This window comes from Anomaloglossus baeobatrachus, chromosome 4, assembly GCF_048569485.1.
Source record: "Anomaloglossus baeobatrachus isolate aAnoBae1 chromosome 4, aAnoBae1.hap1, whole genome shotgun sequence".
Lineage (NCBI taxonomy): Eukaryota > Metazoa > Chordata > Amphibia > Anura > Aromobatidae > Anomaloglossus > Anomaloglossus baeobatrachus.
The window spans coordinates 116,890,282-116,905,256 of NC_134356.1; the positions used below are offsets into that span (position 1 = coordinate 116,890,282).

The following is a 14,975-nucleotide window of genomic DNA, read 5'->3' on the forward strand; positions in this document are numbered from 1 at the left end:
GGACGCTGCGCTCACCCACTGCTCGGGTCCAGCTGCTGCTGCTGCTGCTCGGTGGTGGCTCGAGCGGTGGGCCGGATCCCGGGGACTCGAGCGGCGTTCCTCGCCCGTGAGTGAAAGGGGGTGGTTTGGGTGTAGGGATATTGTCCGTGACGCCACCCACGGTTGTGGTGAAATTGGTGACACCATCGCTGCTCTGGACGGGGATCCCGGGAGCGATGACAGGGAGCAGCTTGGATGTTGGTTCTCCCCTCCGTGGGTAGGGGGGTTGGTTGTCCCGGGGCCCGGTGAGGGTTAGGGAGGACGGGCGGGTTACGGGGCCTGGTGAGGTGCAGGGTCGCGGGGGCAGCGCTGTGCCGCATGGCACGGTGGTACTCACTCAGCCAGTAATTCACACGGAGTCTCTGGTCAAACAAACGGCTGGATGGACGGGTCCCACAGGCGGCTGCGGTTGTTCTCCTCCCGGTAGGTTGATGGTGACTGCCTTTCCCTGCACTTGTGTTGTGTTACGGTTCCAATGGCTTCCCACCGGTAACCCGCTCCCCAGCTTGGATGGATGCTGAAGGAGCCCCTTTTGCCCGCAGGCTCTGGCCCTGGGAACTGTAGCCTTGGCGGTGACTGTGTTTCCCTATACGGTGTGAGCTGTTGCCTTCAATCGGGTCTTGACTGCTGGGAAACCCCGGAGGTTCCCTTCGCTAACGGATTTGACCAGTTTTACGGCGACTCCAAGCCTGGTCGGGGTCCGTAAGCCCTGCCGGATGGTGCTGGCTTCTCTTTGCTCTCCGATCCGGTACCGTCGGGCCACCGCCCGTCCACGGTCCTTACGGTTCGCTCCAATTAGCCTCTCCTGCAGACGGTCTCCACCATCTGCCAACCTTGCTGTACCATCCGGGCCACACACCCGGACGCTGTCAGACTGCTCCTCTACCACTTCACTTCCTCACTCCCAAAACTAATCTAAACTGACTCCTTTTCCCGCCTCCAGGACTGTGAACTCCTCGGTGGGCGGGACCAACCGCCTGGCCCACCCCCTGGTGTGGACATCAGCCCCTGGAGGAAGGCAACAAGGATTTTTGTGTTTGACTTCGGTGTGCCTAACCGGGGTGTGGGGTGTGTTGGTGTAGTTCTGTGACGACCTGGCTTGTCCAGGGCGCCACACATGCATTGGCCAATTCATAAACTAAAAATCTCATTTTATCATATAGCAGTAATGCAGTACCAGAGTTCCCTTATACATTGATGGCATTTAGTGTGCGGCTGTATCCATTTTGTATTTGCTAGGTTATTTTCAGCTGGCACCTATACACACTTGTAGGATGTGCGGGTCAGTTTTTTGAAATATTTACAGTGAGTTTTTTTCTGACTGAGCACTCTGCCCTATAAACCAGGCTGTGTTCATAATCCTTATACCAGGAGTCCTAGCTGCTCAGACAAGGAGGTTAGTCCAGATAGTGGCATTTCAAGTTAGATTTTTAGTCTAGCTGCCCAGACATGGATGGTTTTAACCTAGATAGTGGCATTTTAGTTAGGTACCCGGAATATTGAGATTTACCTTGCCGATGGTTTCCGGGCTTACATGCATTGGCTAATTCATAAACTAAAAATCTCATTTTTTCATATAGCAGTAATGCAGTACCAGAGTTCCCTTATACATTGATGGCATTTAGTGTGCGGCTGTATCCATTTTGTATTTGCTAGGTTTTTTCAGCTGGCATCTATACACACTTGTAGGATGTGGGGGTCAGTTTTATGAAATATTTGCAGTGAGTTTTTTTCTGACTGAGCACTCCGCCCTATAAACCAGGCTGTGTTCATAATCCTTATACCAGGAGTCCTAGCTGCCCTGACAAGGAGGTTAGTCCAGATAGTGGCATTTCAAGTTAGATTTTTAGTCTAGCTGCCCAGACATGGATGTTTTTAACCTAGATAGTGGCATTTTAGTTAGGTACCCGGAATATTGAGATTTACCTTGCCGTTGGTTTTCGGGCTTACATGCATTGGCCAATTCATAAACTAAAAATCTCATTTTTTCATATAGCAGTAATGCAGTACCAGAGTTCCCTTATACATTGATGGCATTTAGTGTGCGGCTGTATCCATTTTGTATGTGTGTGCCTGGTCTGGACCTACATGTTGGTGATTTGGTGTGGATATCCACTAAGAATATCAAGCTTAAGTTACCTTTATTTAAGTTAGGACCTTGTTTTATTGGTCGATTAAATATCACTGCCATCATCAACCTTTGGCCTTCTATTCGGCCTTACCTGCGGTATATAAAATTCAGAATGTGTTCCTTAAGTCACTATTGAAGAGGTGTGTGGGTTTGGGAACCTCCCTTCCCACCCCGCCACCTCCGTTTTTGATTGTCGATTCATTGGAGTTCGAAGTGTCTGGAATTGTTGATTCCTGAGTAGTTTATCCTTCTCTACAGTATCTGGTGTGCTGGCGGGGTTATGGTCCTGAGGAGAGGACTTTGGTGCCAGCTTCGAATGTCGATGCAAAACACCTGGTTTGGGCTTTCCATCAACGTCATCCGGAGACACCTGGTCCAGAGGCCCCTTTTGTAGAGGGAGGGGTACTGTCACTCAGTGTTCAGCGCTAAACTCACCAGGTGTCATAGCACCTTCTGACCCTGTTAACCCTGCAGAGTCTGACTCGCCATCTGGTGCTCTTGAGTTGCTCACTTAGAGCCAGGTGTCAACCTGTTGTGTGCTTACTAATGATCGGTCTAGCAGGAGTTCATTTCTGCTGGAATGTGAAATGCTGCTAGGGTCATTGGTTTTTGGAGATCTATCACAGCCATCTCCACCCTTTAAAAGAAGGTGGAATCTTCTCCTCCATGCTGATAATTATTTTGCGATTCTGGTCTATATGCATGATTATCCAGCTTCTGGTGAACTGCTGTATGCTATTTTGGTGTTGATTGATTTCCTTTCTTTTCTTTATTCCCTCTTGAGCATGTTTTGTCTCTACCTCTATGAGTGCGTGCTGTGTGTTTGAGTTTGGGTTTCCCCCAGTCTGTCTTTCTGTGTGGGATTTACCACTCCAGTCCCGGCCCTCTTCTGGTTTGTGGGTGAGGTGGTATTAGACCTAGGGCTGATCATGAGTCAGGGTTACGCTGGCGTTACAGATCTCTTCACCTTCAGAACCTTTGAAATAAGGGACAGTTAGGTCCCTTTAGCTTGAGGGCCAGTTTAGGAGCCCCTATTCCCAGTTACTACATTAACCAATCTTCACAGATGAACATGAGAAGAACATAGTTTTACCCCTATACAAGTCACCAGTGCGACCACACTTAGAATACTGTCTACAATTTTTGCTGTCTGGAATATAAGAAGGACACAGTTGAACTAGAGTGGGCACAGAGAAGAGCAACTAAGGTTAATAAAGGAATGGGTGCAACACAAAACCAAGACAGGTTCTTAAACTTGGGGTTATTCAGTTTGGAAAAATGAAGGCTTAGGGTGATCTTATTAGAATGTACAAAAGTTTGAGCGGGACAGTAGAGAGCTCTCTCTATTGATCTTTTTACACCTAGGCCTGATAGGGGACAAGGGGGCATCCACAGTTAGAGGAAAGGAGGTTTTGATCATAATCACAGATGCAAATTCTTTACTGTAAAAGCAATGAGACTATGGAACTCTCTGCCAGACAATGCTGTAATGGTTAATTCACTACTAAAATTTGAGAGGCCTGGATGCCTTTCTTGAAAAATATAAAATATCATTGGTTATGTGCGCTAGATCCTGTGATGGAGCGTTGATCCAGGGAACTAGTGTGATTGTCGTATGTGGAGTCGGGAAGGAATTTTTTCCCCTAATGTGGCGCTTAATGTCTGTTGCATGTCCTGCAGTCCACTGCAGCCAGATAAGTTGCATTCACCTGCCTCTGGTCTCTGGTTTCTCCCTGAAAACGGCTGAGACATTAGATGTGGTGGAAGAGAGAATGAGGTCAGATGCTATAGCCCGGGAGTGGCTGGTCGGGTCAAAGAGAGCAGACTTTGAAAATGGCTTTACCTAAGGCAAGCAAGGTCATCGACTTTAATTAGACCTGAGGCTTTGGTTTATAGGCTAAGATAACACCTGGTACCATATATATGTGAATCGCTCGCCTACATACCCTCTATATGGCGGAAAGGGCGCCGTTCATGCCCATGTGGTGCTGCAAGGTGTGGTATGTGATGAAGAGGACGTCGAGATGTGGGAGAAGGAGGCTGAGGAAGAACGGCAAAGCCGGTGATGTGGGAGGACCCCGTCTGTCAGCCACAGGGAGACCACTCACCAAGAGGAGTCTGTAGCCCCATCCCCGAGAGGAGCCTGTGGCCTGGATCCACACGTGGCCGAACAGGAGTGTCAGCAATCTGCCGCCACTATCAGCACCATGCCTGGTACTACTATAAATGTTACTGGGAACCAGATGGCACAACTATATTATACTGGCACCAATATTCTCCAAGAGAACTGTGGCAAGAACAAATGCCTGGACCAGCCGTGGAAATGAACCAGGCCCCCGTCCCCTAGATTCTGAGACTTTTGGAAAAAGAGGGTAGCCTAAACTGGACTGATGACCCTTATCTGTCCCACCGTTAGCCGATAGCCAAGTTGAAAATGGGGCTAGTTCCTGTTAAAAATATACCCTTAAATATATTTTTCTTCAAATACGTGATAAGCGCATGAAAGACGAAACTTCAAAAAATATAAAAAAATAGATGTATTTTTATATCTAATAAATTGGTTGCCAAAGTTCAGTTACAGAAAGGAAAAATAATATTCTTCATTAGCTTACGTAAAGAGTTAATAATAGTCCATTCTAATCAATAAAAATCTTCATCCATCTTTCCTTGGTTCTTGAATAGAGTCATGCTGGAGACCTGACAGCATGTTATTTCATCTTGGATCGGGTGGAAGGCTTCCAGCAGGCTCGACATGTGTCCTTCTGCAGGCACGATCCCCCTCTCTCTGCCCTTCCCCCGAGAAGTGTCATGGTATATATGTCCAATGCAGCTGCTCATAAGGGCTATTTAAGGAGATCCTACTATACACATGATGCAAACCTAGAATATACCATACTATGTCAGCTTCTATCTATATGCAATACAGATATTCAATACAGATACCTTTATCTTATTCCTTATAAGAATTGTTATCAATAAGCTATGCCCTCCAATATAGACAGAACTGTGAACATATATAATATGTCCTATTATAAAGTGTTTGATAACTAGATGTATTAATTTTAATGTTTTTACAGTTCCAGAGCCCTTTTGTGAAGGAAGGAACCAAGGGCAGTTGGGCCGCCATCAGCACCCTCGGTTGGGCAGGATGCCATGTTGCGCAGAAAAGGTCCTGAGGTGACAATTTTAAAGGGCAGGAGATATTGCCTGTGTGGCCTGTATTGTTGGATTTCGAGGACTTTGAGCTCTCTGGGCTGTAGGAGGATACCCCCTCAGAGAAAGACTTGCCTCTTGCAGGTCTCAGGAACTGTGCTCAAAACTGCCGTTTGCCCCCATGGACTTTGCCCATTTACACCCTGCTCCTATGGATTTTGCCCTAAACAACCTCTAAGAGACTGTGCTCAGTCTCATGAATTGTGAATGGAGGGAGGGTGGACGGATGATCCAATGTACCTGACAGGTTGGGATGTGTTTTATTCTATATGGATAGATAGTTCTAAGGACTGTACCAATTGTGCAGGTGGGAGACATGGACAAAACCACATGGTGGCCTTCATTACGGCGTCTGGCGAAGGACTGTGACCTCGGACTGGAAGGGTAACTGTTGGCACACGGGCCTATTTTTTTATATAATGTCTATATCACTTTTATACATTTGTTATACACTTCTCTAATATATGTTCCTTGTGTGTATGTTATCCATATGTGTATGTAGACATACATATACCGTATTTTTTGGACTATAAGACACACTATTTTTCCTCCAAATTTTGGAGGAAAGTGGGGGGTGCTTATAGTCTGAATATATGATTATATGGGGCTTGCTGGCTTGAGGGGCAAAGGAACGGCACTGTATTGGACTTTACAATGACAAGAGAGGGTCTCTGCTGAAGATCACCCCCACCCCCCCGCTGGAGCAACCACGTGAGTTGGCTAATTAGCCTCCTCAATATGCACTGCTTCCCCACGTCCACCTCTCAGCACTAAAGCAAACGTGCCCTGAGAGAGGACATTGGGAGCAGACACTGTGTTACTTAGTTCCTGTAATAGCCGGCTCATATGGTCTCTCCGCAGCCGCCGGCTTACTGCCTGCTTAGAGTTATAGTTCTCCTTAACCCCTTCACGACCGCGGGCAGTAAAATTGCGTCCTATTTTAACATGACTTAACGACCAGGGACGTAACTTTACTGCCTAAACTTCATTTGATTGCCGTGGCCATAGCAACGGCTTTCAAATGATGTCCTCTGCTGTTTCTTACAGCAGGGGACCTTTGCTTGACCCCGGGGGGGTGGCATCGCCACCTCCCATCAACGATCGATGTGATTGGCTGTTCAAATCTGAACCGCCAACCACATCGTTCGCATTGATTTCGGCTAAAACAATGCCTAAATCAATGCGATACTGTGAGATCCTGCTATGAGGTGCGGCGGCAGCTGCAGCAGATCATACCTGGAGCTCAAACACGGCGCCCCCCCCAGCCCCTGCAGCACTGATTGCAGCATCATTGCACGATCGCTCCAATCGCGCCAATCAGTGTGCAGTGGGGCGGTCTCATCTGCAGGTGGCCGCCCTCCCCAGGCCTGTGCTGGTCTGGGGAGCCTCCCCCAACATGTCTGTAGCGTGCACTGGCTGGTACTTGTGGTACCACGCCACCGCTGCTGCCGCCGCCGATGTCACCGCCGCTCCGGCTCCACGTGAGTATTGCACGCTTCCCGTGATGGCCCCCTGCGCGCTCCCGTGATGGCCCTTTGCGCGCTCCTGTAATGTGCCCCCCTGCTGCGATCTGCCTCCTGCTGCGATCTGCCTCCTGCTGCGATCTGCCCTCTGCCATGTGCTTCGCTGCCGCGATTTGCCCCCTGCCATGTGCTTCCCTACCGCGATCTGCCCCCTGCCAATGTGCTTTCCTGCTGCGATCTGCCTCCTGCTGCGATCTGCCCCTGCCAATGTGCCCCCCTGCTGCGATCTGCCCCCTGCCATGTGCTTCCCTGCTGCGATCTGCCTCCTACTGCGATCTGCCTCCTGCTGTGATCTGCCCCTGCCAATGTGCCCCCCTGCTGCGATCTGCCCCTGCCAATGTGCTTCCCTGCTGCGATCTGCCTCCTGCTGCGATCTGCCCCTGCCAATGTGCCCCCCTGCTGTGATCTGCCCCCTGCCAATGTGCTTCCCTGCTGCGATCTGCCCATGCCAATGTGCCCCCCTGCTGCGATCTGCCCCCTGCCTTGTGCTTCCCTGCTGCGATCTGCCTCCTGCTGCTATCTGCCCCTGCCAATGTGCCCACCTGCTGCGATCTGCCCCCGGCCATGTGCTTCCCTGCTGCGATCTGCCCCTGCCAATGTGCCCCCCTGCTGCGATCTGCCCCCTGCCACGATTTGCCCCTGCCAATGTGCCCCCTACTGCGATCTGCCCCCTGCCGCGATCTCTATTCTGCTCCCATTCTGCCTCTGCTTCTCCCCCTCTGCTCTACCTCTGACGTCCCCTACCTGCCTTCACCGGGTCGTCCGAGGTTTTCACTGGCCCGATCTCATCTGCCTCCATTGCTGGGTCCTTCTGATGAGCTGTCCAAGGGCCTGCCTGCTGCTCCTGTAAGAAGCTGTCCACTTGCTGCCTTCTATTCCTCCTGCAGTTCCTCTGATTAGTAATCCTCCTGCAAATCTTCTGGGTACTGTGAGTATAATTTTTTTTTTTGTATTTTTTTTTTTCTGTATCCCGTCCGTTTTTACACTGCATCCGTCCGTGCATCCTGCCAAGCGCTGATCACTGATGCAGATAACGTATCTGCAATCGTGGTCAATTTTCGGCGGGATTTTGTTTTGTTTTTTTTTTTTGTCTGTATCTTGTGTCGTTTTTTTGCAGCTCATCCGTGTGTGCATCCTGCAGCGGCCGAGCGCTGATCAGGGATGCACATAATGGATCGGCTAATTTTTGGCGTGACTTTTTTTTTCCGTATCCCTGGTCGCTTTTTGTATCTCATCAGTCCGTGCGTCCTGCAGCGGCCGATCAGTGATGCACATCACTGCACGGCATCTGCGTTTGAAAAGTCAAATGGCGCCCCTTTTCTTCTGAGCCCCGCCGTGCGCCCAAACAATTGATTTCCACCACATATGATGTATCAGCGTACTCAGGAGAAATTGCACAATACATTTTATGGTGCATTTTTTCCAGATACCCTTGTAAATAAAAAGCTACCTGATTGAAGCAAAAATTGTGTGGTTAAAAAAAAATAATAATTTTCACGGTTCAATGTTATCAACTTCTGTGGAGACCCTGGGGGTACAAGGAGCTCACCAAACATCTAGATAAATTCCTTGAGGGGTCTAGTTCCAAAATGGGGTAATTTGTAGGGGAGCTCCACTGTTTAAGCACCATAGGGGGTCTCCAAACGTGACATGGCGTCCGCTAATGATTCCAACCAATTTTCCTGTCAAATGGTGCTCCTTCTCTTCTGAGCCCCGCCATGCGCCCAAACAATTACTTTCCACCACATATGGGGTATCTGCGTACTCAGGAGAAATTGCACAATACGTTTTATGGTGCATTTTTTCCTGATACCCTTGTGGGAAAAAAAGCTACCCGGTCAAGTAACAGTTTTGTGGTAAAAAAAAAAAATTGTATTCATGGCTCAACATTATCAACTTCTGTGGAGCCCCTTGGGGCTCGCTAAACATCTAGATAAATTCCTTGAGGGGTCTAGTTTCCAAAATGGGGTCACTTGTGGGGGACCTCTATTGTTTAGGCACCTCAGGGAGTCTTCAAACCCGACATGGCGTCCGCTAATGAGTGCAGCTAATTTTGCACTCAAAAATTCAAATGGCGCTCCTTGCCTTCCGAGCCCTGTCGTGTGCCCAAACATTTGATTTCTACCACATATGAGGTATCTGCGTACTCAGGAGAAAATGCACAATACATTTTATGGTGCATTTTTTCCTTATACCCTTGTGAAAAAAAAAGCTACCTAGTTGAAGCAACAGTTTGATGGTAAAAAAAAAAATGTTTTTCTTTTCACGGCTCAATGTTATAAACTTCTGTGAAGCCCCCAGGCATTCAAAGTGCTCACCAAACATCTAGAAAAATTATTTGAGGGGTCTAGTTTCCAAAATGGGGTCACTTGTGGGGGAGCTCCATTGTTTAGGCACCTCAGGGGGTCTTCAAACCCAACATGGCGTCCGCTAATGAGTGCAGCTAATTTTGCGTTCAAAAATTCAAATGGCGCTGCTTCCCTTCCGACCTCTGCCGTGCGCCCAAACAATTGATTTTTACCACATATGGGGTATCAGCGTACTCAGGAAAAATTACACAATAAATTGTATGGTGCATTTTCTCTTTTCTCCCTTGTGAAAATGCAAATTGTATGGCTAAATTAACATTTTTGTGTTAAAAAGTTAAATTTTCATTTTTTCCTTCCACATTGCTTTGGTTCCTGTGAAACACCTGAAGGGTTAATAAACTTCTTGGATGTGGTTTTGAGCAGTGTGAGGGGTGCAGTTTTTAGAATGGGGTCACTTTTGGGTATTTTCTGTCACCTCGGGCTCTCAAAGTCCCCTCAAATATGATGTGGTCCCTAAAAATAATGGTTTTGTAAATTTTGTTGGAAAAATGAGAAATTGCTCATGACCTTTGACCCCTTCTAACGAAAAAAAAATTTGTTTCGAAAATTGCGTTGATGGGAAATTGTGGTAAATTTTATTTAGTAACTATTTTGTGTGACATATCTCTCAGATTTATAAGCATAAATTTTCAAAGTTTGAACATTGCAAAATTTTCGCACAATTTCCGAAATTTTCACAAATAAACGCAAAAAATATTGGTCTAAATTTAACACTGACTTGAAGTACAATATGTCACGAAAAAACAATCTCAGAATCGCCAGGATCCGTTGAAGCGTTCCAGAGTTATAACCTGTCAAAGTGACACTGGTCAGAATTGCAAAAAATGGCCCGGTCATTAGGGTGTTTTAGTGGCCAGGGGTGAAGGGGTTAAAGGGGTTGTCCACTACTTGGACAAAGTTCATCTCATTTCCCATGTTTGCCGCTGTTGAGTTGTTTACAGTTACATTGGTGAAATATTACAGTATGTTATTTAGGTTATTAAATATTTTACCACATTTTTTGCTTCAAGATTTTTTTCCCTATTTTACACTTCTAAAACCTGGGTGCGTCTTATGGTCATTTGCGTCTTATAGTCTGAAAAAAACGGTATATCTATATATACATTTATACTTTATTTTATCATTAATGTACATTATGTATTTATATTTATTTTTTAAACTTAAATATTCATACTTATTTTGCATCAGTTCATGATTGTATATATTTTTAATATTTCTGAATCATCATTCATATTTTTGTATCACCTTTTCTAGTACTATGATAGTGAATTATATTTATTAAATACTAATTGGGGATTATTTAGGTATAATATGTGTTTATTAATTAATATGTGATGTATAAATCCCGTATATGAGTCTTTTTTCACTATCCCACTACATTTTTCTAGTAACAAATCAGCAAATCCTGTGTGCTACTATCACATCCCCATATATTTTGCTTCTAAATTTCTTTGTGCTATTTTCACATCCCTATATCTTTTCCCTGCAACAGCACTTTACATATGTTCCACTGCATTCTATTTTTTGACTAATGCGCACGCACACCGACACCTTTATGATATCCCTGCATTAGTGCGTCCACACTTCATATGCCTGGTGGCGTCCAATCAGTGCGCATGTGCACCGACATCTCTCTGACAAGATCCCACATTGCATAAGTATGGAAGGATGCCGCGATCTCCTATCCCAAATCCATCCCCTTCGGGAGGGTGGAGTTGTGTCTGGGTGCTCGTCTCATTGCCTCATAACTCTTTGGGAGATGTCTCTTTCCACAGGGGGTTTGTTGATGGCCCGATGCACCAATCCACATTCAAATTTCCCTTTTCCGACACGGATTCCTAATGGCTACCTGTATTATATAAGGGCATGAAGTTGAGTTGTTAACAACCCCCCAGGAAGAAGGCATTGAGCCGAAACACGCTTTGGGGTTGTAGCACTGCTCTCCCTGATACAGGTATTGTTATTTAATTTACTGGCTGTTATTTCATGTGTTATCTTTGATTAGTTATTAAATTACATGTTTTCTCATACCATATCTACAATATTACTATTTATTTACACATGTACATTTGCCATTAGAACTAACTTCATATTATTATTAGTCTGCATTCTGTATCATGGTCATGAGGTGCCACCTAGTAGCAATTTGTGTATAGTAATTATTTAAACAACTTTTATATATATATATATATATATATATATATATATATATATAAAATTTGTTTTATTTTATTCTATTGCATTATTCAATAAAATAAATATTTTAAATGACATATTTCAGTCTCAATTGAACATCCTATATGTAGGTTAAACCTTTACTACAGTATATGTCCCCGTACTACAGTATATGTACCTGTACTGTTCTCCACCTATACTACTGTATACGTTACTATACTGCTCAAGTTGAAAATGCTGTAATACACGTGAGAAATATGTATTTCCTTTATATTAGAACATAATCTTGTAATTGTAGTTCTGTCTCTGAGTAATTAATACATAACGCTATTCCTTAATGACACACCTTGTTTATTACATAGCATATCTTACAGAATAAACCAGTTATAATCTGATATCTATTTTTAGAGATACTGAATTAGCAGATTAAAAATAAGCTATTGTGGATTGTAGACAAGGATTTTACAATTTCCTCCATTTTCTTTATGTAAACTGTTCCTCAGACCATGTTGGATAAGATCCAATTGATGTACTTTGATACCTCAGTATACACACCAGGCTTATTCTCCTCCGCACAACCCGATCCCCAGCTTACAATGCCAAATACATTTACTCTATCATCTGTTTCACAGACCAGAGGTCCTCCCGAGTCACCCTGTAGATAAAAAGATATCCTAATTAGTAATAATCCCATAAAATACCAGAATAGAGAGGACATTTAGATCATAACAGTACAATTTGTCTCTTTACAAAAGGTATACTGGGTCTAACAGACTGACTGAACTGGAGTCCTTTGCAGAAATTAATAAACATATAGAAGCAGTAGAAAATCAATGGGTTATAGACAGAGAAGAGCGGACCCGTGGAAGTTCGGTTTGGCTAGTGTAACACCCATACCGGCATCTCCACACTGTCATGCCCCCCTCCGCCAGCAGGGATGTTGGCTCTCCCACTTGCCTGGCCGTTCTGCGGTAGCTTCCCCATCCTCAGTTCATGCTGCTGTCTCCTGGGGTCTGCAAACACCACACAGGCCTCCTGGGAATGCTCCTGTGGTGTGTGCATGCCATGTTGCTTTTTTTAAAGGGCCAGTACGCCCTGACCCGGCAGTGGCACTCAAGTTAGCTGAGAGGTTTCAGGTATTAAGGCACCTCCCATGTTGCCCAGGTAGGTGCCTGGGCAACAAGTTCCTAATATTGCAGCACAAGACCCTCACCATTAGAGGCTCTGGGGAAAACCAGATGTAGTTCCATAGCCAAGCACCTCTGGGTTTTCTGTGTACTGTGACCCACTGGGTCCGCTAATCCCTTGCTCGCCTTGCGAGCATAACAGTTTGCCCAGGGCTTGGACCCTGCTGCCTCCAATGCTGTCCAATTGGCCAGAGCTACAACCATCCACGCCGGCCAGCTGCCATGATATCTGCTGCTGTAAGTATCCACGCTGGCCACCTACCATGGTACCCGCTGCCGCAAGAATCCTCATCGACAGCTACTACCACATCCATCCATCCATACCAACCGCATCCAAGACACCGGCTGCTACTGCCATTCCTATCTTTAGAGACTGTCTGTGTCTATACTCCTTAACAGCATCAGTCTTCCCGAGTGGCACCTGGTCTCACACCTGCAGCACAATACCCTCACTATTAGAGGCTCTGGGGAAAACCTGGTCCCGTTGTCAAGCCCCTCTGAGCTTTCTGTGTGCTATGGCCTAGTAGGTACATTAATCCCTTGCTTGCCTTGTGAGCATAACAGCTGGTTCAGCCGGACTTTAGATAAAGTTTGCTTTGGGTCCCGGACTTGACCTGAGCCCAAAAGTCACTAATTAGGCAGTTTGGGTCTCTGCCCACATGCAGCCAGCCATAAATAGAACACTTCCAGAAGAGGGTGCGAAGAGTGTTTACATTTTTTTTGTTTGATGCACACTACATCTAATCATGCTGTTGTTACACCCAGTGCGAGCCTCTCAAATACTGCAAGTGGCTCACACTGGGTTAAGCACCAAGCTGATATTACACAGCTGCCATCAACCCCACAAGTATTAAAACTGCACCAGGGCAATCGCAAAGAGTCGGGTAAAGTGCCAGAATATCTAAAGGATGTTCCACTTCTGGGGCAGCTGTGAGCTGCTATTTTAGGCTGGAAAGGGCCAAAAAAACATAGCACTTCCTACCCTAATAATACCAGTTTCCAGCTGCCTGCTGTACCTTGGCTGGTTTTGAAACATGGGGGGGTCCCCATGCTGTTTTTTTTTAATTAATTATTTCTTAAAAACTGCATTGGATCCCCTCTATTTTGATAACCAGCCAAGTTACAGTAAACAGATGAGGGTTGCAGCTCACAGTTGCTGCTTTACCTCTGCTGGTTATCAAAAAGAAGAGGGATACCACCACATCATTTTTTTCCTTTAATTGATTATTTATTTATTTATTTGGCTAAATACCTGTACAAGCTATGTAGCTATCTATCATTTATCTATCTTTGCATATCTTTTACATATAGAAAAAAACATTCATTTCAGTATATTCTGCTTTTTCCTTTACGTGTCACACTGATGTCACATGGATGCATGTGCTATTTGTATTTCATCTGTGCTGCTGTTAAAAAATGGACATGCCTCCATGTAGATCACAGGGACACACACGTGGTTCACACGTGGTTGGTTCACACGTGGTTGGTTCACACGTGGTTCACACGTGGTTCACACGTGGTTCACACAGACACACGTGGTTCACACGTGGTTCACACGGACCCACGTGGTTCACACGGACCCACGTGGTTCACACGGACCCACGTGGTTCACACGGACCCACGTGGTTCACATGGACACACGGTCCATGTGAAAACATGAAGGTGTGAAAATCCCCATTGACTCACCATGATGGATGAGAGTAAGGTTGCATTTGCAACCAGCAAGTGCAAGCTGAAACAATGGTAATGGGCAGAATACAAAAAATCTAAATAAGAATCCCAATGGAGGGGCATCAATGCCCCTCACGAGCACACCAGTTTACATACTATTTCTATAATGCATTTCTTTGGAAACTTTATCTTCCATCGATACATTGTTCCTTTGCTATTTATTATTTGTTCACTAATGACAAGATTATTATAATGCAGTATCCCCACTCACCTGGCACGCATCAACACCCCCTTCTAATAGACCAGCACACATCATTCCTGGAAACAATTGATTACCGTGCACATTTGGAGACTGACACTCTGAATTAGGGATGATTGGCACATGTGCTTCCTGCAGAAATTCTGCATAATGATCTGCTCCTGCAGATAGAAAAAGGTTAAGAGCATAAACACAGGCACATTTGTGTTAAGCATCAATTGTTTTATGGTGTGATCGTCTTACTCTCATATTGATGGCCCCAACCAATGACTTCACAGTGTTGTGCATTTGCGGCACTTTTGTTGGGTTGCGGTAAACAGGCAGGTTGCACAAATTGTGAGAACTCAGCACATGTACCTTTTTCATCCTGTAATTTTATTAGAGCTGTAAAAAAATTATACATATTAT

General features: G+C 45.5%; 1 protein-coding gene across 1 annotated transcript in view; it reads right to left on the minus strand.

The window, feature by feature from the left end:
• Positions 1 to 11,871: 11,871 nt before the first annotated feature.
• The window catches only part of F12 (coagulation factor XII), a 149,279-nt gene continuing 146,175 nt past the window's right edge, over positions 11,872 to 14,975 (minus strand). Inside the window, exons 12-14 of the mRNA XM_075343391.1 lie at positions 14,811 to 14,951; positions 14,580 to 14,728; positions 11,872 to 12,105 (exon numbers count right to left, since the gene is read on the minus strand). Of these exons, the coding sequence (XP_075199506.1) occupies positions 11,950 to 12,105; positions 14,580 to 14,728; positions 14,811 to 14,951 (446 nt within the window). The 3' untranslated portion in view covers positions 11,872 to 11,949. The remainder of the gene's footprint in view (positions 12,106 to 14,579; positions 14,729 to 14,810; positions 14,952 to 14,975) is intronic.